This window comes from Mixophyes fleayi, chromosome 5 (assembly GCF_038048845.1).
Source record: "Mixophyes fleayi isolate aMixFle1 chromosome 5, aMixFle1.hap1, whole genome shotgun sequence".
Classification (NCBI taxonomy): domain Eukaryota; kingdom Metazoa; phylum Chordata; class Amphibia; order Anura; family Limnodynastidae; genus Mixophyes; species Mixophyes fleayi.
The window spans coordinates 2,431,546-2,459,169 of NC_134406.1; the positions used below are offsets into that span (position 1 = coordinate 2,431,546).

Genomic DNA, 27,624 nt, shown 5'->3' on the forward strand with positions numbered 1-27,624 from the left:
ACTCATATCCTGATATACTCTGTGCTGCTGGGGAACCTGCTCCTTCCACTATATAACTCTCAGTCTGTGACTTCCTGCTGCCCCCATTCCCCTCCTCACATCATGTCACTGCCCCTGTCACATGCAGCCCTGTCCTCACTAACACATCACTCATCTCCTGATATACTCTGTGCTGCTGGAGGACCCTGCTCCTTCCACTATATAACTCTCAGTCTGTGGCTTCCTGCTGCCTCCATTCCCCTCCTCACATCATGTCACTGCTCCTGTCACATGCAGCCCTGTCCTCACTAACACATCACTCATCTCCTGATATACTCTGTGCTGCTGGGGACCCTGCTCCTTCCACTATATAACTCTCAGTCTGTGATGATCTGAAGATTGACAAGTGCTGACACTACAGTGAATCACAACATAAAATTGCACAATACGGGCATCTGCGTATTATTCTTGCCGTGTTGAGGAATAATGTGACGCCGAAAACAGATGTTATTAAGTTGCTGGTGTCTGTGCGATGCTCTGCAGTACTGAGAGTTATATTACAGAACATCCAAGAACTTATCTGACTTTCTACAACGAAAACACCAGCAGCTTAACTGTTCAATTAGTTTCAAATAATTATATACACACACACACAGGTCATATCTATCTGTGCAGGTGAGGATTACAGAACATATACATATAACATATTACATACACACGGGACATATCTACCTGTGCAGGTGAGGATTACAGAACATATACATATAACATATTACATACACACGGCACATATCTACCTGTGCAGGTGAGGATTACAGAACATATACATATAACATATTACATACACACGGGTCATATCTACCTGTGCAGGTGAGGATTACAGAACATATACATATAACATATTACATACACACGGGACATATCTACCTGTGCAGGTGAGGATTACAGAACATATACATATAACATATTACATACACACGGCACATATCTACCTGTGCAGGTGAGGATTACAGAACATACATATAACATATTACATACACACGGGACATATCTACCTGTGCAGGTGAGGATTACAGAACATATACATATAACATATTACATACACACGGGACATATCTACCTGTGCAGGTGAGGATTACAGAACATATACATATAACATATTACATACACACAGGTCATATCTACCTGTGCAGGTGAGGATTACAGAACATATACATATAACATATTACATACACACGGGACATATCTACCTGTGCAGGTGAGGAATACAGAACATACATATAACATATTACATACACACGGGACATATCTACCTGTGCAGGTGAGGGGGGCGCTGCTGCTGCAGCTGGTGCTGGGACCTGAGGTTTTGGGTTCATAGATAACAACTCCATGTGTAAAACGTGGGATGGATCCAACTTCTCCGGCCGACTATTGTATGAAACTAGGAAAACACGTTAAGATCTGATCAGAGCAAAGAGCATCACAACATGACACACAGATAACATCCTCTATAAACCTCCCGGGGGCAGGAAAACTGATTTACTGGAGTCAGGAAATCCCCAGCTCCTTCCTGGTCACATTCCCTAGTACAACTGGTGATATACTGGGGACTGGCTGATCTGCACATTATCCAGAGATCTCCCTCAGTGGCTACTTCTATCAGTTACATAGAACACAGGACTAATAATCAGTGAGAGACAATACTATGGAGTTCATCACTGTTCACTGATAATCTGCTGGGTATTATAGAACGGTTCCTGCGCCATATTATGGTGTAATAATAATATTATAATGTTACACAATTAGGTCTTTACATTCATTTTTTTTAATACAGTTATCTTATCATTTATGGATTATCCTGGAGACTGTTCTTTATATAATGCCACTAATTACTTTTATATATACAGTATATTATATTTTCAATTATTACCATACTTATCATTTTGGCCACTATTTGGATTTTTTGTAACCATGGGACATTTTCATTATTGGTATTGATTAAATGGTTATGGATTGTGAGATAATATTTCTCCTAGAATACATTGTTACAGCATAAAACAATCACATGGGTTACACTCTGGGGATTATCATGGTATATATGCCTTCTGGATACAATTCATGCTATAATTAAAAAAACAAAACAAACAAATAGGACACATTTGTACCATTATTATACTTTACTTATAAACCATCAACATATTACTCAGCGATATGAATATGACGTTTATTCGGGCTGCACTATAGGGGTTACAGAGAGGCTGAATTACCACCTGTCACACTGTTTATCTTTGGTTTCACCTAAAGACAAGGAAGGATCTTCAGCCGTCTGTAACGGAGGGGGCAGATGGATGTCAGGGTAACGCTGGACAGCGCATTTTACGGTCATGGCTTATATCTGGAAATTTCACAATACAAGTAACAATAACTATAACACTAACAAGTAACGGACAGTTACCATTGTTCAGGGTAGGCCGGCTCGGCACCGTGTTGTATTTACGGGCATCCCAGCTGGGAGCAGGGATGAGTGGCTGGAAGATACTGCTTGTGTACTGGTCTTGCAGGGTCAGCTTGGCCTGCTTAGCTCCCAGCAGGTACAGGAACGCCGTGTCTCCATCCTGCCTGATCCCGTAAGATCCCACCGTACGGTCATCCAAGCACAGACACTGACCAATGATCCAGCGCTGGATACTGGGGTGAAACTGATAGTCCCGGAAAATCTACACAGAGAGGAACAGAGAGAACGTCCATCATGGCGGAGTTATACATTCAGCAGGAAGCAGTCACATACAATAATTATTATATACACCTGTAACGCCAGATGAACTGGAGCTTGGAGTCTATATATCAGACATGTAATTATAGATACCTGCTCTCTGCCCTCTTATGTATCGGTAGCTGTGGGGCGACCCTCAAGTACAGAGGAGACACATAACTGTACACATTGTCCCGGTGATATAAAATACATACATGGTGGGGTAGGTGGGCAGCTGGACAGACACTCAGGGTGTCGGCCAAAGAGACTCACCTGCTGCTTCAACATGGCTATTGTAGTGTGAGAGTGCACATACGTGGAGATATTTACAGACGCCGACGCATCTTCCACACCAACCTTCATGCTAGGAAGAGAGGAGTCACACAGAGGTTATTACACAGTACAGTTTACACTGAGTGGGGTACAGACAGGTTATTACACACTGGGGTCTATACTGAATGGGGTACAGACAGGTTATTACACACTGGGGTCTATACTGAATGGGGTACAGACAGGTTATTACACACTGGGGTCTATACTGAATGGGGTACAGACAGGTTATTACACAGTCCGGTCTATACTGAATGGGGTACAGACAGGTTATTACACAGTCCGGTCTATACTGAATGGGGTACAGACAGGTTATTACACACTGGGGTCTATACTGAATGGGGTACAGACAGGTTATTACACAGTCCGGTCTATACTGAATGGGGTACAGACAGGTTATTACACAGTCCGGTCTATACTGAATGGGGTACAGACAGGTTATTACACACTGGGGTCTATACTGAATGGGGTACAGACAGGTTATTACACACTGGGGTCTATACTGAATGGGGTACGGACAGGTTATTACACAGTCCGGTCTATACTGAATGGGGTACAGACAGGTTATTACACACTGGGGTCTATACTGAGTGGGGTGTAGGACGTTTATTCTATATAGCTATTATTGCCATACAGAAAATTCAGGATGTTGAAGATCACTATAGACCACACAAATCCGTCTTATGCATTTCAAACATCCATCAATTTAGTGGCGAGACCCTTCCTGCCATAAAATGCTGGATTTCCAAAGTGTCACTGACAAGAGAAGAACGTTAAGTAACAGATAAGGGAATGGGCAGTATTATTATACTGCTGGATGAGACTAATATGGACATGTGGGCTGAACACGTGTGTACCAGAAACCTCCAGCAAAGGGACAGATAACATTATTCTTACTAACCAGATTTCAGTTTTCGGGTAGGAGATCTGTTTTAGCTGGATCTGAACGGGGACTCTTTGTTTAGCCAACTCCATAGCGTACTGTGCGGCCAATTTCTGATCCCCACTCTCTATGGATCTGCAGAGCCGCATCGCTAGTTCCTCTGAAATAAATATATAGAGCGTTCACACAATGTTATAACAGATCATTAGCCAGTAATAACGGAGCACAAATCACTAACACAATCCTATAACAGATGATGCAGCTGCATATGTGGCAATTCTTGGTCTGAAAGTGCCCCAAACATGGGCCTCTTCCAGCTAAGCCCAACTTTCTCCAGCACCGATTACTTCCAAACTGGACAACATCCAGATCTTACGGCGTCTCTCTTCAGAAGTTGGGTAAGATTGATTACATAAAATCACAAGCCCCCAGAAAAAGAGAGAGGAGAACCTACCTTTTGTGCACAGGTCTGTAGATGTCATAAGTTCGTCTTCTATAACTGGGACACCTGGTGCAACCCGGGGTTTATTGGGTAATGGGGGCTTTGTCCCAAAAACAGTCCCCTGACTTTGCGCAGCTGAGGGAAAAATGAAAAATATAATTAATAAGATATTCTAATAAATAACCAAATGCACCCAATATAAACAGCAAGTCTGTTACCAAAACTGTCACACGCAGAAGCGACTGGGGAATCATCATCTTCCACATTTATTTATATAGCACCAGCAAATTCCATAGCGCTTTACAATTGGAGACTAAGAGTAATAAACAATACTGGATAATACAGACAGCGAGGTAAGAGGGCCCTGCTCGCAGGCTTACAATCTATAGGTCAATGGGAGTCAAATACATGAGGTTAAATCTACATACTGCATATTGGTCCAGCCAGATTGCAAAAGTAGATAAGAGCAAGTCCGCTACAGGCTACCTGCCACCTCCTCCTTCACATAAAGCACTCAAGTCTAAACTCCCAACCACAGTGCCAGTGCCTGGTATGTACATAGTGATCTCCCTGGCAGGAGCCCCGGGGGCTGCACCGTGCAGTTTCCCAGGCTGCGTGGATCTCTGCACAGCCGAGGTTGAAAACCCAGGTATCTGTGAGCGGATAGACCAATCAGAAGCTGCCATCAAGAGATTTCGGCTACTCTGTGCTGTGTAATATGTAGGCGGTATATAAAATAACTGTTAATAAATAATAGGGGGCAGTTATTTAATATGGAGTATATCCAATGATGATATAAGTTTTTGTCTCCACATTTCCAAACAGCACCTGGAGGTATTTCATCCTTCTAGCGGACAGTGGCCACATACATACTATTCTGGCCACACGTGGTAGCCCAATGCCCATTTACCTTATTTTACTGGTGTTTCCTCTATGTCCACTACCTGTATGTGTGAACTGTTCACTGAAGAAGATTAAATACAACTTTGTAGACTATTTGTGGACCAATCACTGTGCCGTCCTGACATGTATTCAGTGGTCAGTGTTAACCTCTGACCCTTTGGACCACTGCACTGGATTTCCGCTACGCCACACGGTCTGCAGTTTTCCAGATAATCTGCTGGTTGTGTCTATACAATGTCGCCCTGTCTCTACCCATCCAGACATACGGTTTAGTGACGCACAGACCACGACTCACCTTTCCTGGCTTCCCGAAGGGAGCTGCTCACCACGGTCCACCATTTCTGGGCTTCCCGCTCATCGTCGAAGTGAAAGGTCACCGTGCTGCTGGGATTTCCGGTGACAGATAGCTCGTGGCACCTGAAGTTCTTCAGCTCATAGGAGATATCTTTCAGCTTGAAGTCCCCGACCACCTGAAGAATGATGGATGTAATGATATGGATTGTGGTGGACACTGCCCCACGTCATTCTCTGCTCTCACAACGTTCTATAATGTGGTGAATACGGCTAAAATAACTGCTGGAAATAATCCCCAAATAATCCTGAACCGTGTTCTGCAGGACAAACTGCGTCACACTGGGTTTCAGGATGTCAAATTTCTATGTCCGTATCTAATACTACCCAAGTAGATGGGTCAGGACAGTTATGATAAGTGATGGGGCTTAGTGCCCACAGCTGCCAGGACTGGTCAGACTGGTGGTCAGTGGTCTCACACACACTGCTGGCTGTAGTGCTCACATAGTGCCTGTTCTAACAGGAGAAACAATGGTTCGTTCTAATATAATAGGACTCGGCTGGGCCCCAAGGGCCGGGTGATAAGTAAAAACAGCCGGGTAGAGCAGCCAGGAATAGGTGCCGGGGAGTACACTGCTAGAGTATTAAATCATCATTCCCACTTACTCCTCAGTTTTCATGAATTTAGTTAACACCCCAATAACTGCATGAACAAACAGATGTAACTGGGGCGCCTCCGTGTCTTTTAATTTGACCAATTTAGAGGTGTGGAAGGGGTGAGAGCAGGGGGGCCAATAAGAAACTGCGATGTCTGTGACTGTGGCTTTTTATTGGTCCACTCTGTCGCACCCTCCGCCGCGGCTTCACACCGCCCCCTGGACAAGCGGTCAGAGGAAGGCTGGGCAGGGAGAGGGCTGGAAGTACAGATTTAGATAGATGGAAATCTGAGATAACACAATTTCTAAAGAAGAATTTTATAATAAAATGTTCAGCAATTGATGTAAATCAGTGATAGGTAACCTGATCCCTTCAGGGGACACAGGTGGTCCTCTAACCTTCAAAAGGGGACGCACTTTACCCTAAAACTCAGTAATAAGGTAAAACAATAAATTTAATGAAAGAAAGAGACACTTATCTGTAATAACATGTCAGCAGGTATTATACACACGTGTTACACGCTGTAACAAACACATATGACAATAAAGCAGGAAGGAGCTGGGGGCTGCAGGCAGAGGCAGAACTAAGAGGCTGTGGGCCCCGCTGCAGGGAGGCGGGAACGGGGGCCCCTGACCCTCTGCATCTGCCATGCAGCGGGCCCCATTATATCCTTAGGGCCCGTTGCAGGGACCCTGCCGCACCAATGGTAGTTCCTCCACTGACCGCAGGGCCGCCGGTTGCCCATCACGAATGTACATAAACCTGTCTTGCTGTACACAAAGTGTAATATAACAAGGAAACAGAAACTAAATATGGAATCTTGGTCACAACAAACAGAATATTTCAGATTTTAGAAACAAACAGGAAACAGCAAAACTCAGCTTCCAACTTTGTTTAGATTCCAACTTGTAAACGGTTGGTTGTCACAGGAGTTACACAATCTATCCATCTACTGCCCGCACCGCAGGGGCTACTGCGCTACTCTCTTCTTACTAGTAATGAGGAGCGAGGACATATAGAGAAGAGACGCTGACTGCTCCGTATACAATCTATATATATATATATATATACACACACATATATACACATACATATATCCATTGTTACACATGATTTGTAGTAAATACAACATATATACAGCATTTACCAGATGTGAGTGTGTGCACAATACAAACCACAGTACACTTCACACCTGTGATATGCACACGGGAGCAGCTGTCACTCATCAGACAGGGGGCAGTTATCACCCTATGAGGAGGCAGGTATCAGACAGGCAGGGTAGTAGTCCCATCACTCACACACACAGGGGGGGGGGGCTGTCACTCACACACACAGGGGGGGGGGGCTGTCACTCACTCACACACACACAGGGGGGGGGCTGTCACTCACACACACACAGGGGGGGGGGCTGTCACTCACACACACACAGGGGGGGCTGTCACTCACACACACACAGGGGCGGCTGTCACTTACACACACACAGGGGGGGCTGTCACTCACACACACACAGGGGGGGGGGCTGTCACTCACACACACACAGGGGGGGGGGGCTGTCACTCACACACACACACAGGGGGGCGGCTGTCACACACACACACACAGGGGGGGGTTGTCACTCACACACACAGGGGGGGGGCTGTCACTCACACACACACAGTGGGGGGGCTGTCACTCACACACACACACAGGGGGGGGCTGTCACTCACACACACACGGGGGGCTGTCACTCACACACACAGGGGGGGGGCTGTCACTCACACACACAGGGGGGGGGGCTGTCACTCACACACACACAGTGGGGGGGCTGTCACTCACACACACACAGTGGGGGGGCTGTCACTCACACACACACAGGGGGGGGGGGCTGTCACTCACACACACACAGGGGGGGGCGGCTGTCACTCACACACACACGGGGGGCTGTCACTCACACACACACAGGGGGGGGGGCGGCTGTCACTCACACACACACGGGGGGCTGTCACTCACACACACACGGGGGGCTGTCACTCACACACACAAGGGGGAGGCTGTCACTCACACACACAGGGGGGGGGGCTGTCACTCACACACAGTGGGGGGGCTGTCACTCACACACACACACGGGGGGCTGTCACACACACAGGGGGGGGAGCTGTCACTCACACACACACAGGGGGGCGGCTGTCACTCACACACACAGGGGGGGGGCTGTCACTCACACACACACGGGGGGCTGTCACACACACAGGGGGGGAGCTGTCACTCACACACACAGGGGGGGGGCTGTCACTCACACACAGTGGGGGGGCTGTCACTCACACACACACAGTGGGGGGGCTGTCACTCACACACACACAGTGGGGGGGCTGTCACTCACACACACACACACAGGGGGGCGGCTGTCACTCACACACACACACACAGGGGGGCGGCTGTTACTCACACACACAGGGGGGGGCTGTCACTCACACACACAGGGGGGGGCTGTCACTCACACACACACACACAGGGGGGCGGCTGTTACTCACACACACAGGGGGGGGCTGTCACTCACACACACAGGGGGGGGCTGTCACACACACACAGGGGGGGCTGTCACTCTCACACACACACACATTGGGGCCCCCTCCTCACCGTGCCCCGGGGCCCCTCGCTCCTCTGCACAGACAGACGGAAGTCTCCGGGACTCTCGGGCTCCACACTCAGCTGCAGCTGCACATTGTCCCGGCCGCTCCCCGCGACCTCCCGGCTGGCCCGTACCGACACCAGGACGGTGGGCAGCGGCTGGGAGGGGACCGTGATCCCGCTCTCCATGTTACCCCGGCCCCGGGGGTCAGACGGCTCCTGGTACTTCCTGGTGTGTGCTGCCCCCTGCGGCCGGCCGGGGTACTGCAGCCTGCGGGCCGCTACTGACTGCAGTGTGCGGGGCCCCTCTGTGCTCACTGTGTGTATACTGTGCGGGGCCCCTCTGTACTTACTGTGTATACACTGTGCGGGGCCCCTCTGTCACTGCCTATACACTGTGTGTATACTGTGCGGGGCCCCTCTGTGCTCACTGTGTGTATACTGTGCGGGGGCCCTCTGTGCTCACTGTGTGTATACTGTGCGGGGGCCCCTCTGTGCTCACTGTGTATATACTGTGCGGGGGCCCCTCTGTGCTCACTGTGTGTATACTGTGCGGGGCCCCTCTGTGCTCACTGTGTGTATACTGTGCGGGGCCCCTCTGTGCTCACTATGTGTATACTGTGCGGGGCCCCTCTGTGCTCACTGTGTGTATACTGTGCGGGGGCCCCTCTGTGCTCACTGTGTGTATACTGTGCGGGGGCCCCTCTGTGCTCACTGTGTATATACTGTGCGGGGCCCCTCTGTGCTCACTGTGTGTATACTGTGCGGGGCCCCTCTGTGCTCACTGTGTATATACTGTGTGGGGGCCCCTCTGTGCTCACTGTGTATATACTGTGCGGGGCCCCTCTGTGCTCACTGTGTGTATACTGTGCGGGGGCCCCTCTGTGCTCACTGTGTATATACTGTGCGGGGCCCCTCTGTGCTCACTGTGTGTATACTGTGCGGGGCCCCTCTGTGCTCACTGTGTATATACTGTGCGGGGGCCCTCTGTGCTCACTGTGTGTACACTGTGCGGGGCCCCTCTGTGCTCACTGTGTATATACTGTGCGGGGCCCCCTCTGTGCTCACTGTGTGTATACTGTGCGGGGGCCCCTCTGTGCTCACTGTGTATATACTGTGCGGGGCCCCTCTGTGCTCACTGTGTGTATACTGTGCGGGGCCCCTCTGTGCTCACTGTGTATATACTGTGCGGGGCCCCTCTGTGCTCACTGTGTGTACACTGTGCGGGGCCCCTCTGTGCTCACTGTGTATATACTGTGCGGGGCCCCCTCTGTGCTCACTGTGTGTATACTGTGCGGGGGCCCCTCTGTGCTCACTGTGTATATACTGTGCGGGGCCCCTCTGTGCTCACTGTGTGTATACTGTGCGGGGCCCCTCTGTGCTCACTGTGTATATACTGTGCGGGGGCCCTCTGTGCTCACTGTGTGTATACTGTGCGGGGGCCCCTCTGTGCTCACTGAGTATATACTGTGCGGGGGCCCCTCTGTGCTCACTGAGTATATACTGTATGGGGGCCCCTCTGTGCTCACTGTGTGTATACTGTGCGGGGGCCCCTCTGTGCTCACAGTGTATATACTGTGCGGGGGCCCCTCTGTGCTCACTGAGTATATACTGTATGGGGGCCCCTCTGTGCTCACTGTGTGTATACTGTACGGGGGCCCCTCTGTGCTCACTGTGTGTATACTGTACGGGGGCCCCTCTGTCACTGCCTATACACTGTGCGGGGCCCCTCTGTGCTCACTGTGTGTATACTGTGCGGGGCCCCTCTGTACTTACTGTGTATACACTGTGCGGGGCCCCTCTGTCACTGCCTATACACTGTGTGTATACTGTGCGGGGCCCCTCTGTGCTCACTGTGTGTATACTGTGCGGGGGGCCCTCTGTGCTCACTGTGTGTATACTGTGCGGGGGGCCCTCTGTGCTCACTGTGTGTATACTGTGCGGGGCCCCTCTGTGCTCACTGTGTGTATACTGTGCGGGGCCCCTCTGTGCTCACTGTGTGTATACTGTGCGGGGCCCCTCTGTGCTCACTGTGTATATACTGTGCGGGGCCCCTCTGTCACTGCCTATACACTGTGCGGGGGCCCCTCTGTGCTCACTGTGTATATACTGTGCGGGGGCCCCTCTGTCACTGCCTATACACTGTGCGGGGGGCCTCTGTGCTCACTGTGTGTATACTGTGTGGGGGCCCCTCTGTGCTCACTGAGTATATACTGTGCGGGGGCCCCTCTGTGCTCACTGTGTGTATACTGTGCGGGGGCCCCTCTGTCACTGCCTATACACTGTGCGGGGGCCCTTCTGTGCTTACTCTGTATATACTATGTGGGGCCCCTCTGTACTGTGTACACACTGTGCAGGGCCCTCTCTCACTGGCTGTATATGGTGATTGGCTGTATACACATAATGATGTATCTATATATACCAACTGAGACCATGCTGCATGCAAACATAACACATCCAGAGATAATCAGGATATAAGAGTTTGTAGACATTTAAACATTGTAAAACATCTCATACAGGGAGCAAATTGCCTCCACATTTATAGAGTTGGACAGAGCCCCCCTGGGGTGTAAGCTCCCAGGAGCAGGGCCCTCTTTCCTGGTCTTCTCCCCGGGTCCCCTGCACATGGCCGTAACTAGGTCCGAGCGCCCAGCGCAACGCTGAAGGGAAGTGCAGTTTAGGAATATTTTAGGTTTATTTGGTTAAATTTGAGGGCTAGGGGGGCGGCATTTGTCTTTTTCACCCCAGACACTAGAATTCTAAGTTACGGCTCTGCCCCTGCACCTCCAGGCCTGTCTCCCAGGCCAGGTCTCTCGAGCGCACGCTCCTGGGCGCAGGCCTGTGGCGCACAGCTACATGTCACTTATTATGCTCAATGTCTTGTCCATAGCTGGATCTGCAATTCTATATTTATATTCTGTTAATTCGTTGTTGACCGGTCATTGTATAATTCTGTATTGTGTAATAATGTACTATTCATAGCTGTCTGTGCATTGTGTAATATGTAAACCTGTACTCTGTTCACAATAAATATAAGATAATAAAAAACGGCCCAGTCTGCAATAACTAACATTCCTACTGTTCAGTAACTGTTCTCTGTGACCCACACCCTGCACTGACAAACACACCCTTCATTAGTCCAGCGATACGCTGCACACACACACAGTTAGTATGTATCTGCTGCATTCACACACATGTAGAGTACATGATAGTCAATCACCCGTGTGATCTCCAGACGTTTCTCTACTCTTTTATTTCTACTGACTTCTACAACGAGGCTCATTTTTACGAACCACAACACTGTAAAAACAAAAACAGTGCAAACAATCTTGTGTGATAACACGCAGCTACTTCCGCACAATTGCAGCCATTTTTATGGAAAGCAGATGGATTTACAGCCCATGTTGGCAGTGTCTGGGGGGGTATGGATTAGGCGCACATCAAGCAGTGTTCATGTTATTTAAATGAAATAAAAAGATGGAGAAGGTGCGTATTCAGGGGTTTTCCCTACTGTGAGGAAGGGTGCAGAGCAGCCCCCTCCTACAAAAGTAATACTAGCTGTAAGGTCCTGCAGACCACGTCTCCTCTTTATACCTATATAGGGTGACCCGAGTCACTCACAAACCTCTACCCTACAAGAGTTCGGATGTTTGTCTTTATCATCATCTGCTACTTACACCTCAGTTTGAATCCGTACGAAATTGCTCAAACCTTCCCTTATTGTACATTGCCTACATTATAACACCCCTCCCTCCCCATCACGCCTTTTCAGGAGTAAGTAATTGTAAGTGCCAAAAAGCTGCAGGTCTGAATTGCTGCAGTAACCTACGTCCACTTTCTCAGCATGCACAGAGCGAAGAACGTAAAGATACACTACACAGACAGACGTACATCTCAATCTGAATCAGGTGCACGGTATCTATGTACCATCCTTGTGTCCATCTAGACATATTATGTGTCTAGGATCTATATTAGGGTACAGCCACATAGTCAAACTGATAGGGGGTTTTCCTAGTGCCTGGAAACCCCCCTCCAAGCCTGGGGCACTGTATTATTGAGGTGGCTGGACCCTGCTCCCGCTTCACATGGCTCTGCTTGAAAAGGGAGAGCTGCGTGCACCTAACAGTAGTGCACACAGCATTGCCCATGTATATTATAGGGATAGGAAGAGTAGGAGAACAGCCAAGCACTGTCTAATATTATAGCCACGCCCCCATGCATGCTGGTCACGCCCACTGGTGGCGTGGTGTGGAAACTCCCCTCTACAAATCCTGCGTTTGCCCCTGAGGCAGACACCATCTGAACATGCCAGTGATACGTGCAGTTTGTGATCACTAACAAGTCCCAAGAGCAATTTAGAATAAACATTTTGCAATATAACGTTACTTACATTTAAAAGAGAGTAATTCCCAGCACTGGAAGCTGCAGGTCATTGACAAACTAGTTAACACTACAGAGGGTTTATTGAAGTGCAGGACCTGGTACACACACTTTATTAGCAGGCAATTAATCTAATAGTATGTTTTTGAAGTGTGGGAGGAAACCCATACAAACACGGGGAGAACATGCAAACTCCTCACAGATAAGGCCATGGTTGGGAACTGAACGCACGATCGCAGTGCTGTAAGGCAGAAGTGCTAACCACTACGCCATCGTGCTGCTCTAAATGATGATGTACAATGGGGAACACAAGATGGCAGAGATCTCCCCACCTGTGAGATCTTACAATCTAGAAGGATATAAACCAAAAACAGATGCCCATTGTATTATAACCTCTGTACACTAATAGAAGTTTGTTCCAAAACCTCCTTTTATTATTTAGAGGGCTGCAACCACTTTCGTATTTTGGTCATACCCATCTGTCTATTGCTGTGTTTAATGAGCGCAGCATATAGCCAGTGTCCCAACAGCATTATCTGCAGTATTTCCAGAAATGGACTGACTGGTAATATAAGAACCCATCTGATCTTCTAGCGGTAGATGGGTATTGAAAATGTGATTAAAATGCGAACTAAGAATCTACCTTTATTCCAGATGACATAATACATTATTGCAGAGATTATTGTCCAGTATATACGTTTCCTATTGCACTGTCAGTGCTCTTAGACCTTCCATAGCTAATTAGGACAGTATAGCACATTTCCAATTAGCAGAGGTGGAAGTAGCGTGGGCCCCGGAGTAGGGAGTCAGGGAACAGGGGCCCCTGACCCTCATGGGTCTGCCGTGCAGCGGGCTCCATTATCTCCCTGGGCCCCAGTGCACCAATGGTAGTTATTAGGATGTGTTGACCAACAGTATCTGTAACTGTATTTTATATAAATCACCTTTTTTAGGAACTTTCAAATAATTATCAATCATTTAACCCTTTAGAAACAGAAGTTACATATCTAAATAGGCAAATGTGGCCCCGTTGCCCAATTCGATGCCAGTCAACATGCCCTGAACTACTCTCGTCCCCGCCGGTCTCTATGGAGGGCGACACTCCCTGGGCTCATGGACTGTAAGATCAGCGGCTCAAAACATCAGTAACTTATTCCAGTTATAAAATTGACCTGAAAGCCCATTTTGGTGCCAGTATTTAGTCCCAGAACCGCATGGGGCCTCCTGGGCACCCTCAGCAGGCGTTGGCGTCCCACCAGCGGATCACATCAGCGGCCAAAGTCATTTAACCCTTATAAAGCCAACGTCAGACGCTGACAGGATTATTATACTGGGTCAAACTATCACAGGATCCAGATTACAGCGGATGCGATGGTTTATAGACGGTTCTAGGTGTTTTGTGGTTACATAACGGGCTGGTACTGATCACTGTGTCTGTATATATGTGTAGTTCAGACATCATTTTGAAATAAAATAAAGGAGCCCAGACCCCCCCATCCTTCATCTCAGGTCCCACATAAGGTGACACAGTTCCAGGCCCAGGTGACATTATCTCCTCAGGGTGTGTTCTGGGACACAGCTGGGGGATATATATATATATATATGATATAAATCTGTGATATATAAATAACTGTTGTAAATAAAAACATTTAGGTGTAGAAGGGGGGACTGTAATGAGAAAACTGGGACAATGGGGTGTGAGTCACCATTATCAGGGCGACATGTGTGACCCCGGGTGTTGTATCACGTGGGGGGAGGGGGCGGGGTCACTTTCACTGGCGCCTCTGCCACAACCAAGATGGCGGCGGGGAGGCGCCGGTGACGTCACACAGAGCTTTCTCCAATCAGCGGACTTGTTTTGGGCTGTGCGGACATCTGGGTCCGGTGTGTGGATCCGACACCGAGCACAGTATGGAGGTGAGGTGAGCGCCCCCCAGCGGCAGGGCAGTTACTGGGTGTATTATATCTGTCTGTTATACAGATCCATGCACTCCAATATCTCTGTTCTCCGTCACCCTCCCTGCTCCCCTACAGGTCCCCAACCCCCCCTACAGGTCCCCAGCCCCCCCCCCTGACTCCTCTGTGAGACCCCAATATCTCTGTATCCTATCACCCTGCTCCCTTGTAAGTCCCCAGCCCCCCCTACAGGTCCCCAGCCCCCCCTACAGGTCCCCAGCCCCCCTGACTCCTCTGTGAGACCCCAATATCTCTGTACTCCATCACCCTGCTCCCTTGTAAATCCCCAACCCCCCCTACAGGTCCCCAGCCCCCCCTGACACTCTCTGTGAGACCCCAATATCTCTGTACTCCATCACCCTGCTCCCTTGTAGGTCCCCAGCCCCCCCTGACACTCTCTGTGAGACCCCAATATCTCTGTACTCCGTCACCCTGCTCCCTTGTAAATCCCCAACCCCCCCTACAGGTCCCCAGCCCCCCCTGACACTCTCTGTGAGACCCCAATATCTCTATACTCCGTCACCCTCCCTGCTCCCTTACAGGTCCCCAACCCCCCCTACAGGTCCCCAGCCCCCCCTACAGGTCCCCAGCCCCCCCTGACTCCTCTGTGAGACCCCAATATCTCTGTACTCCGTCACCCTGCTCCCTTGTAGGTCCCCAGCCCCCCCTACAGGTCCCCAGCCCCCCCTGACTCCTCTGTGAGACCCCAATATCTCTGTACTCCGTCACCCTGCTCCCTTGTAGGTCCCCAGCCCCCCCTACAGGTCCCCAGCCCCCCCTACAGGTCCCCAGCCCCCCCTACAGGTCCCCAGCCCCCCCTGACACTCTCTGTGAGACCCCAATATCTCTGTACTCCGTCACCCTCCCTGCTCCCTTACAGGTCCCCAACCCCCCCTACAGGTCCCCAGCCCCCCCTACAGGTCCCCAGCCCCCCCTGACTCCTCTGTGAGACCCCAATATCTCTGTACTCCATCACCCTGCTCCCTTGTAGGTCCCCAGCCCCCCCTACAGGTCCCCAGCCCCCCCTGACACTCTCTGTGAGACCCCAATATCTCTGTACTCCGTCACCCTGCTCCCTTGTAGGTCCCCAGCCCCCCCTACAGGTCCCCAGCCCCCCCTGACACTCTCTGTGAGACCCCAATATCTCTGTACTCCGTCACCCTGCTCCCTTGTAGGTCCCCAACCCCCTCTACAGGTCCCCAGCCCCCCCTGACTCTCTCTGTGAGACCCCAATATCTCTGTACTCCATCACCCTGCTCCCTTGTAGGTCCCCAGCCCCCCCTACAGGTCCCCAGCCCCCCCTGACACTCTCTGTGAGACCCCAATATCTCTGTACTCCGTCACCCTGCTCCCTTGTAAATCCCCAACCCCCCCTACAGGTCCCCAGCCCCCCCTGACTCCTCTGTGAGACCCCAATATCTCTGTACTCCGTCACCCTGCTCCCTTCTAGGTCCCCAGCCCCCCCCCACAGGTCCCCAGCCCCCCCTGACTCCTCTGTGAGACCCCAATATCTCTGTACTCCGTCACCCTGCTCCCTTGTAGGTCCCCAGCCCCCCCTACAGGTCCCCAGCCCCCCTGACTCTCTCTGTGAGACCCCAATATCTCTGTACTCCGTCACCCTGCTCCCTTGTAGGTCCCCAGCCCCCCCTACAGGTCCCCAGCCCCCCCTGACTCTCTCTGTGAGACCCCAATATCTCTGTACTCCATCACCCTGCTCCCTTGTAGGTCCCCAGCCCCCCCTACAGGTCCCCAGCCCCCCCTGACACTCTGTGAGACCCCAATATCTCTGTACTCCGTCACCCTGCTCCCTTGTAGGTCCCCAGCCCCCCTACAGGTCCCCAGCCCCCCCTGACACTCTCTGTGAGACCCCAATATCTCTGTACTCCGTCACCCTGCTCCCTTGTAGGTCCCCAGCCCCCCCCCCCTACAGGTCCCCAGCCCCCCCTGACTCTCTCTGTGAGACCCCAATATCTCTGTATCCTATCACCCTGCTCCCTTGTAAGTCCCCAACCCCCCCTACAGGTCCACAGCCCCCCCTGACTCCTCTGTGAGACCCCAATATCTCTGTACTCCGTCACCCTGCTCCCTTGTAGGTCCCCAGCCCCCCCTACAGGTCCCCAGCCACCCCGACACTCTCTGTGAGACCCCAATATCTCTGTACTCCGTCACCCTGCTCCCTTGTAGGTCCCGAGCCCTCTTTATCTCCCTTTGTGGGACTCCAATATCTCTACACCCTATCACTCTGCACCTTTGTAGGTCCCCAGCCCCCCTGACTATGTTTGTGAGACCCCAATATCTCTCTACCCTATCACCCTGCACCCTTGTGGTTTCACAGCCCCCCATCTCCCTTTATGGGACCCCAATATCTCTGTACTCCGTCACCCTGCACCTTTGTAGGTCCACAGCCCCCTAACTCCCTTGGGAACCCCAAGGTATATTTCCTGTACTCCATCCCTAATTCCCTTTGTGGACCCCAAGTCCCACCCCATCTATGTTTGATCCCAGCAGTCATCCCCATTTTCTTTTTGGAACCCTCCCATCTCTCTCTTTTCTGGGACCCCAGCCCACCATGTCCTTCCCTGTACCTCTGGGCTATTGTGTGACCCCCAACTCCCATTACCTTTCCTGGAACCAACTACCCCCCTCCGTCTCCTTTAATGTAACCTCCAATCTGCCCCATCTGTTTTGTTGGACCCAGGGTCCCGCTCACTTTGTAGGGTCCTCATCCACCCGTCTTCTCGTGGATCCTATTTTCCTGTTTTATGGTCTGATGTATATACCTATATAAACTGTAATGTTTCTCAAGTCTCTGTTTCCTGTAGTTTGGATTAATATAAGTATAGAAAATATTCTGCTTAGCGAGATAATGTGTAGTTAGAACACAGTGGAATATATCTTCTTTGTATCTTATGCTGCAATATTGCATCTGAGAACAGGCAAGTTACCTGATATTGCTGTATGTAATAGAAGTAGAGAACATCATATTCTGACATGTTGGTAGATAGGCAGTAAGACCACCACTATAGGCATGTCTGTGTGGTCATCTTTGACACACACTATAGGTCCCAGGAATGGCTGCAGTGCAGTTAAGCAGCTACTCAGCCCGTGGGCTAAATGTCTGGATCTCTTTCACTGTGACCACTAAGAATGTGTCTAGATTGCGCATTGGATCTTGCGTTCGTGCCAAGCAGCAGGATTCACCCGGATGCTGCCAGGTTCAGTATAATTATATCCTATCTGTCATTGTCCTCAGGTGGTGACCTCGAGACACAACTAACTGTCTCCACCATGTTGTCCCTGGTGTTTATCTGTGCCCAGAAGGTGGTATCAGATCACACCTCCATCCGGAGGACTCTGGACTTCATCCCTGAAGAGCTGTACCCGGTGCTGTTCAAGGCCGCTTTCCTGGGCAAGAAGACCCTGGTGCTCCAGGACCTGGTTCAGCGATGGCCGTTTTCTGTGCTGAACTTCCAGAGACTGCTGCAGGGCGACAGAGACAGCATCCCGGGCCAGCTACGAGAGAAGCCGAGCAAACTGTGTGTGCAGGCCGTAATACTGGGTGTCATGGGCTACCTGAGTGAGACGCTGACCAGGGAACTGGAGGGGAGACCGGTCGGGTAATAATCCTTCTTTATAACATTTTCCCATAAAGTGTTTTTGGTTTGTTAATATACAGATGAAGTAGTGTTACTGCGTTAGGTGTGATCCGGTACATGAAGACTTAGGGAGTATGTGTCGGATCTCACTTAATTGGCCATTATTACTTGTATTCATTGTGTATGTAAACGCCATGTGTATAAATCATGCAAGAAGTTCCAGATGGCACAGAGTGTATCAACACAACCTTCTCCATCTGCATCTATTGTATTCTCATGTTTCTCATCCACATTTAAAGCTTACCTGTGATGCTTGTTTGTGGCTTTATTTCTAATAGGAGATATCCTGGAGAACAATATACTCTCCTCCCACCGTTCTTCCAGTAGTGTCCGCGTTCTTTCATGACCGCTGTGTTAAAACGTTTAGCTGTACAATGCTAACTTTCCACTGCCGGACACCTCACCCGTCCTCTACGTCATATCGTTAGACTTGTATGAAATTCCTATTCAAGATGAGAGGAGGGGGGTTGTGTGCTGGTGGAGAGCCATGTACGTGCTCCCTACATTGGAATTGGCAAATAGTTTTGAGGCAAAGGAAACAGAACTGTATCTTCACCCTGCTTTGCAAAACTTCTATTTGTTGCATTTAGCAGCAGTTGGGCTGCGGTGAATTTGAAATGAGGGGGGGCAGGGGGTTCTGCCAAAGAGAGGAAAGGAGAGGTGATTGGACGAAGTCTGTGGACAGAAATTCCATTTTCCCGCAGCCCAATTACTGTCATAGACAGCGTCTGGGCAATTTGCAGAAGAGGACGATGAGAGATTGTGAGTTCCAATGGTCCTTAGTCTGCTGTAACTTCCGAAGGAACATCCTGGATGTCTCTTCCCTTCCAATGTTGAATCTCAGCATTTAGGATAAGTGAAATATATACAATACTGGTACGAGTTGAAGGAGTTTGTGTAATTCTAATGCTTATAAGGCTCTGAAACGTATGAGGGATCTCTGTGTGATTTCTTTCACTATCTATTAATCATCAGGGTGGAAAAAAGTCATGTGATATATGTAGGTGGAGCCTGTTTGCCAAGTACACACGAAATATCGTAGTATTTGCTGAATGTGCCAAGTGGAAATCACAGATGCATAGTGGGTTTATTGAGATATGATCAATTCTGGACACATTCGTCCAATATATAATTTATGGTAACTGTATTTAAACTGTCTCTGAGTTTGTAGCTATTTCTTACAGCTTCCATGAAAAGTTTTTAATGCACACAACAATGAAGCTGGAATATCCTTTTCAAATATTTTCTTTCTTATGTCACAATATATAACTCTCACGTCATTACCGTTTTACCCACAGGAAACTGAGGCTGCGGCTCCTGGATATGACTGGGATACACGACGATGGTCTTGAACAGGGTCCTGACACTATGAGTCTGTGGTTGCGCACAGTGACCCTCGCCAAGGCCTGCATTGATAGCTCCAAGCGACGCTTTCATGAAACAACGCAGGCGTCGAAGCGCAGGAGAGGACACAATGACGCAGCCGAGACACCTCCTACACCTTGTGACTCTGTGTATGTCCAAGTGCGAGTGGACCTTTTCGTCAACAGCACATCCTACGGTTTCCTGCGGGAGGCGCTGCTGGTAAGCTCACATAGCTCCCTGCGTCTGCAGTGCAGGGACCTCCGAGCAGAGGAGCTGTCTCTACGAAGCACTGTAGGGTTACTGGAACTCTTGAACCCAACGGGGGTCCGGCAGATAGACCTGAGGTTCAATAACCTGGGTCTCACCGGTCTGAATGTTCTGCTGCTGTACATGGCCAAGTTCAACAGTTTGCAGAGCCTCAAATTACCGTACAGCAACATCGACGTGAGGCGCCTGTCGCCAGCCATGGAGGAGGCCATGCAGAACTTTGCCTCTCAGATCGGGCAGCTGTCCTCGCTGAAGGAGCTGAATCTCGGCTCTTCCCGGCTCTCCGGCCGCCTGCGCCAGCTACTTGGGTAAGATGGCATCTGCCAGGGCACATGTCTGAAAGATCTTATTCTGTAGAGTTACCAAATTAAGGGCTTACTCCATCCGAAGCTAAATGTTTAGTTTTGTGTGGTATTAGGTGACCTAAAAGAAAATACAATGTTTTTCTTGCTGGCTGTGGGTGAGTTTTGTTTTAGGTCACCTAATTCCACCCAAAAACTAAATATGGGTGAATTTAGCCTTCAGTAATAATAATATAAAATTACCATTTGTGGGTGTGTTTGAGTGGCAGTAATCCTTTCTGTAACGGAACTCGCTAAGTCACATGGCGCATGAGGGCGGGGCGTGCTGCGCACATGTACATGCAGAGTCTTTGGAGATAGTCACTGCTTGGATATTGGGTCACCTACAATATGAGGTTTTTAGGGCGATACTTAACACTGGATAAAAATTTGAAATGTTAAGAGTAGGACCCATTGCTGGTGGCCTGAATTGGTTCTAGATCTCCCTGATCCAGGACATTGGTAGCTGCTGCGTCAGGCAAGCAGTTTAGATGCTCTCCTCTGTGGCCCAGAGCCGGTCATGTAATTGGCAGCTGTAGTTGTTTTTAGTGAGTGATGAACGGACCGTTATGTCCACTCATCTGCTGTCTCACATTAGATGGTCTCAACTCGCCTGGTAGTCTGCACTACCCAGGGAGGAAGCTGTTATTTGGAATGGTACCTTGGGAACGGGTGCCTGTATGCAGAGGTCATCCTGCAGGTCAGTAATGTGGCGGGTGACCTCAGACGTGGCCGCCTCACCTGATTATAGAGGACTAGTGTCCTCCACTTGGGGCAAGCCCCTCCGGGTGTTACTGATCTCATGATAAAGAGATTGAATGTCCCAGGAGGAAAAGCACTTCTGAAGTTTACTCTGTATACCAGACCAATTACTAGTTCTATTTTACTCCTGTCAGTATATTGTGTCCTCAATGTTATTCTTAGAATTGACTGCACTTAAATGTATGAAATTCACTACTCAGTAAGTCAGGGCTAGGTGCACTCATCATGATGCCAACAAGCTGGGTCCTGGTGCTGAAACCCTGGGGAGCTCCTGCGTTAATCTTTATACTTCTGCTCCACGATCCGTTCCGTGTCAGGCCACACCCGGATTACACGTCACAGGCACCTAATGACTGCCCCAGAATGCCGCACACAGGGCCTGGCATGCTGGAGCGCTGAATTTAAACTTCTTCAAAGGGAACTGGTCACAGATAAAGCATGTAAATGCTCAGAGGGGAACTAATGTAAGATCCTTAATTTAAATTTCCTAGATTCTAAAATATTTGCCGAACTTTGGAGTTTGTGGTGAGAAGGAAAAGCTGTAGTTACAAAATTACAAAAAATATGAAATGGATCATTCGCACTGACACAGAGATGCAGACAGAACACCTTCCCCCCTCCCTTGTTACAGTACATGCCTCCCTCTCTCTTAACCGTACATGGCCTCTCCCGCTTCTTCGTACATGCCCCTCTCCCGCTTCCCCGTACATGCCCCCCTCCCGCTTCCCCGTACATGCCCCCCTCCCGCTTCCCCGTACATGCCCCCCTCCCGCTTCCCCGTACATGCCCCCCTCCCGCTTCCCCGTACATGCCCCCCTCCCGCTTCCCCGTACATGCCCCCCTCCCGCTTCCCCGTACATGCCCCCCTCCCGCTTCCCCGTACATGCCCCCCTCCCGCTTCTCCGCACATGGCCCCTCCCGCTTCTCCGCACATGGCCCCTCCCGCTTCTCCGTACATGCCCCCCTCCCGCTTCCCCGTACATGCCCCCCTCCCGCTTCCCGTACATGCCCCCCTCCCGCTTCCCCGTACATGCCCCCCTCCCGCTTCTCCGTACATGCCCCCCTCCCGCTTCATAGTACATTCCCCAATTCACTTACCTTGTTCTTGACACGATGCAATGGCTCCTAGATACTGATAGACTGGTGTCACCGCGCCATATGCTCCCAGCCTATCAGTGTCTGGGAGCCGCAGCATCGCGGAGGTCAGTCTATTGGTGTCCCTGCTTGAGGTAATGCTGACATGTGGTAAATGCTGTCTGTTCTTTCCTTGCAGATGTCTGAATACACCGCTGGAGAGCCTGGAACTGGCTTTCTGTTATCTTCTCCCTGTAGACCTGTACTATCTCTCCCAGAGTATCCATGTCTCCTCTCTCAAGAAATTGGATTTTAGTGGGAACAACCTCTCCGAGCTCCTTCTACAGCCCTTTCAGCAACTCCTCAATGTGGTCTCCTCTTCTCTACTCCACCTTGACATCATGGAGTGCAAGCTGACCGACGCCAACCTCTCCGTGTTCCTGCCCGCACTCTGCCGCTGTTCCCATCTCCGATACCTCGGCCTGTTCTGTAACCCCATGTCTTCTCAGGGGCTGAAGACCCTTCTGCAGAACTGCGTTCACATGCCTGAGCTACGGCTGGTGGTCTACCCACTCCCCCTGGACTGCTGCACCTTGCCCTGGTCGGCCTCGGCTACCTCTCTCTTGGACGGCATATTTGACCAGGAAAAACTTTTGCGAGTTGGGGCGGAACTGCAAGAACTGCTGGTCCGAGCTCAGAGAACGGACATAGTGTGGACCAGGGATATGTGTATGCATCGAACTCTGGATTATTTGAATTTATAGCTTTGCTAATGGTGGACGGATTGTCCTCCCTGAGTGTCCTCACTCTGCCATCCTCATTCCCAAAACATATGCAAGTAGACAAGCCAGGGGGTCCCTGCACAGGGTCCTAACTTAGAACGGGACCACGGCCTTATCTAGTGCCAAAATGTTTTATTTGTGCAGGTGCTGGTGTCGGACTGGCCGCCTTCCGTCCATGTGTACAAATAATAACCAATCACTGTGTTGTCCTAAATACGTGTTTATATTTGATGTTCTACCTTTCATACCATTTTCCTAGTCTAAGATTTATATTTAGGGACTTCTGTGTCTTTCATTTTCCTCACATGCTGAAAGTTGTTGATCACGTTCTGTAATCGCACGGCTGCATCTGGCGACGTGTAACGGTTAGAAATGCAAAAGTCGAGTAGATTGCTTGGGAAGGAGGATTCGTGGGTGACTATTGGATGAAAGATTGGGTAATTCTGAGTCCCCTGTAATGAATGTGAAAGGAGCTTCTCTCACGGTATAATGTGGGAATTCCTATTTTTAGGATGTTACTCGTTACTCTCTACTTCCTGAGGATGGACGTAGCGCAGCCGATGGAGGAACTGTAGATTACCGTGGTTACAATCCGCAATATCTCTGTCGGTCTAGTGTGAGCCACAGTGAGGGTCATGTACTAACTGTAAATATTACAGGCCCCACACTCACAAGTGCCTCGTTCTGTGTTCATTTGCTTTCTGTGGGAATTCTGTGTGTAACATCTGTACCATCGGCCCACACCCCTGCTTAATTATAACTTTACCATTTTTCGCCTGATATACTGGCAATTTTGCACTATTTTTCCTATAGTTTAACTCCTGCGTAACAGTGAGTGTCCCAGTGAGTGATATTGAGCTTACTTTGTAATGAATTTATGTAATGGAGCAAATTGATCTACTGATCCTGTTTCATTTACTTTTCATGTGCAGTGGGAATCAGGATTTGCACAAACTTTTGGGTCCCAAAATCTCTGCTCCTTCCCGCTCAATGATAATTTGCTGCAAGGCACGGAACACGCGTATCCCCCTCCTCTAAGGCTGGCAATCAAACATGCACATGACAGCTGCCAACCGGACGCGCTAATCCCTGCACAGTCCCTTATATCTATACGTGTGGCCTCATTTCATGATATCAGAGCGGCATTTGTGGGTCTGATAAGACTCGTAAATGCCCCTGGATTGAATATCCTGCTTGATATAAGTTACTTCTTATTGGATTGATGGGTAAGAACTCCCAATAACAAGTTGCATGCAGTTAAGCGCTGTATTGTTCTGCATCTGGTTGTCCTAGTGATGTCATACAGAAGGGAGAGTGATGTCATGCAGAAGGGAGGGGCTTGTGCTTTGAGTACACAATTATTAGACCAGCATAAAATATATTCTGTTTATTTTGTAAAACACAGCACGAAACAAATCCATAGAGCGAAGCAAACTCCAAATAGTTAAATAATATATTTCATTGGGAAATGTTTCCTGTCCATTTGTGTATGAGCAGTCGTTTTATTCTTGTAGTCTGTTTTTCATATAAATTTCCATTTACTTAGAGAATGTTGTGGTGCATTGTGTCTCCTCTCGCTTAACTGTACAGATTACTGTTTATTCTATCATTGAAAGTTTGATATTTTAATTCTCCAAATTATTCCAATCCCTTTATGACCTGGGGTAATGTAGATATTCGTTACCAGATCATATGTAATAGTTTTGCTACTTTCTTTTACTAGGACTGCCTTTCTATTTTAAAAGTATTGTGCAGGTAAATATTAAAGATTACATTTTTCTTGATTGTTTAGAAATTTATCACGAAGATCAGCTAATGTGCAGTTACAACATTAAATGAAATTACACTTTTTTTTCCTCATATCGCCTATTGCCAGCACTGATAGAGTCAGTGTAACTGGAGCCTAACAGCGGCCGATGTCATCCACAATTAGATGCAGGTTATACTGAATCCATCTGTGGTCACAGGGAAGGGAAATCTATGACTGATCTTCCAATCACGAAGGGAATTTGATCGCTATGACTATTATGGCCGTCTCATTGCTCTCTACACACTGGGCCTGATTCATTAAGGCACACAAAACTAAATGTCCTTTTTTTTTTTTAAACGCACGTGAAACGGGTATATGTACGCCTGTATTCAACAAGCAGCGGATCTGAAGATACTAGTGGTGATAAATACGGGTTTTTACAATTGCTTCAGATTGCGAAGGCATGTTCTAGCATACATACAAACAAAGTGATACATACACTTGCGCTTCCGTCTCTGCAGAATAAGATAATCACATACATAGATTTCATTTCCTGTTTCTCCTCCTCCTTCTGGATCATAGAAATCCACCTCCAAACTCAGACGTTAAAACAAGTTGTGGAGAAAAACAACACCAGAAGAGGGACCTTGTGCATTAACTTAATACAACTTTTTAATAATTTAAAAGGAGTAAAACACAGTCGGCTTACATTTTTTTCATAAGAAACTCTTGTATATACAACCTGTACCGAACTTCCATGTGCACAACAGCATATACCGGATCCTGATATGACAATACACCGCTGCAGCTACGATCCACAATATGATGCAATGTGTCACTGGTTTCTCGATCACCGGGTCACCAACGCGTTTCAACCCTTATTGCGAGGGTCTTTCTCAAGGCAATATGTTATACAAAAGTCCACTCTTAAATAGTCCACTATCTTATAAAAAGTCCATGTATGTCCACGCCCCCACTTCATGATCACTTCCGGCATCAAACACTTCTAATCCATATCGAGGTCTGGTTCATAATAACTTTATTGTTACAAACACCTCTGTTCATCTTCTCATGTATCGGGGCTCCCACATACACATCGCGTGAGTAGTCATTAAATTAAAAACAATGCATACAATTAAAAACTACATCAATCTCCTTTGTACCATCAATGAAAAGAGATATTTTAAAATGTAACACAATGTGTGTTGCACTAGGTAAGTAGTCTATCCTTTAATTCTAACTTTCAGCTAAAACTTATATACACCGGAATAAAAATGACATCATTCATAGATTGTCTCTAAATTTGGATATATAAACTGTAGTTCAGACCGCAAAACTATGTAACCCCCACACATATCATAAAAAAACATTTATTTTCAAACTCTGCATTGAGTCCTTCTGGGGTCAGAGCTTGCAAATTAAATATCCATCGCATTTCTGCTTTGGCTAAATTTCCAGCTAAATCTGTATTCTTCCAAGATGCTTCAAGGGTTTGTATACCCCAAAATTGTTCGATCTGTTCTTGTTTACATTAGTGGCACACCTTAAAATGCTGAAATAAGGAATGTGTCTCCACACCTTTTCTTATGTTATAAATGTGTTCTCTTAATCTAATTTTCAGGGAACGTGTGGTTTTATCCACATCGATCTTTCCACGTGCACATCTCATAAGATTAATAACATTTCTTGTATTACAAGTAATGAACTGATCAATGGAAAATGTATAGCCATTAATTTATAAGTCTGTGGTTTTCATTGTAGTTGAGCTATATGTCCTACAGGCTATACATATACCACATCTATGAAAACCAACCGTCCTAATAGATTTCCTCATCACTCTGGTAGACTGCTAATCACTATCTTTTCTTTAATATTTGGAGCATTTTTATATATAAACACCGGCTTCTCTGGAATCACTTTACCTATTACTCCATCCATTTTTAATAGTTACCATTTCTTTATAAAAATATTTTCTATTTGTTTATAATCATCAGTAAATTCAGAAACAAATGCCCATTCAAAAGTTTTAGATTGATTCCTCTCTATCCGTATTTGTGGTAAGAAGAGTTTTCCTTTCTAATTGGAGAGCAGCTTCTTCCGCCTTCCTTATACTTTCTTCACTATTTCCTTTTTATAAAAATGACCCCTTCACTTCTCCAATTTGAGTCTTAAAAACCTCATCCTCCGAACAATTTCTCCTTATTCTCTTCATTTGTCCTAAAGGGATATTTTCTAACCATGTATGGTGATGGTTACTATCCTGTTGAATATAACTAAAGTGTCAGTTGTTTTCTTATATCTCATCGTATTATATGACCATCTTTAACATATACAGTGACATCGAGAAAATTGACCCTCAGTTTGCTCACATCAAAGGTCAGTTCAATGTTAACATTATTCTTGTTTAGATGTTCACAAAACTTACCAAGATCATCTTCAACTCCCTT

The 27,624-nt window shown here is 48.2% G+C and overlaps 3 protein-coding genes across 4 annotated transcripts in view; 2 read left to right on the plus strand and 1 right to left on the minus strand.

The window, feature by feature from the left end:
• Window positions 1-9,088, minus strand: part of LOC142158013 (ranBP-type and C3HC4-type zinc finger-containing protein 1-like) — a 74,692-nt gene extending 65,604 nt beyond the window's left edge. The window contains exons 1-7 of the mRNA XM_075211580.1: window positions 8,854-9,088; window positions 5,585-5,759; window positions 4,399-4,521; window positions 3,963-4,104; window positions 3,005-3,095; window positions 2,435-2,696; window positions 1,293-1,420 (exon numbers count right to left, since the gene is read on the minus strand). Of these exons, the coding sequence (XP_075067681.1) occupies window positions 1,293-1,420; window positions 2,435-2,696; window positions 3,005-3,095; window positions 3,963-4,104; window positions 4,399-4,521; window positions 5,585-5,759; window positions 8,854-9,033 (1,101 nt within the window). The 5' untranslated portion in view covers window positions 9,034-9,088. The remainder of the gene's footprint in view (window positions 1-1,292; window positions 1,421-2,434; window positions 2,697-3,004; window positions 3,096-3,962; window positions 4,105-4,398; window positions 4,522-5,584; window positions 5,760-8,853) is intronic.
• A 5,949-nt stretch (window positions 9,089-15,037) lies between these two features.
• Window positions 15,038-25,211, plus strand: LRRC14 (leucine rich repeat containing 14). Of its 2 annotated transcripts, none has more exons than XM_075211595.1 (4): window positions 15,038-15,141; window positions 18,434-18,797; window positions 20,135-20,776; window positions 22,845-25,211. In XM_075211595.1, the coding sequence occupies exons 2-4, from the start codon at window positions 18,469-18,471 to the stop codon at window positions 23,407-23,409; spliced, it is 1,536 nt and encodes a 511-aa protein (XP_075067696.1). In that variant the 5' UTR covers window positions 15,038-15,141; window positions 18,434-18,468; the 3' UTR covers window positions 23,410-25,211. The 2 variants fall into 2 exon arrangements, with proteins under 2 accessions (XP_075067696.1, XP_075067697.1); XM_075211596.1 differs by having other exon boundaries at window positions 15,043-15,146.
• Window positions 25,212-26,226: 1,015 nt separating this feature from the next.
• LOC142157958 (uncharacterized) overlaps window positions 26,227-27,624 on the plus strand; it is a 93,301-nt gene continuing 91,903 nt past the window's right edge. Inside the window, exon 1 of the mRNA XM_075211460.1 lies at window positions 26,227-26,277. The gene's annotated coding sequence lies outside the window, so the exon portion shown is untranslated. The remainder of the gene's footprint in view (window positions 26,278-27,624) is intronic.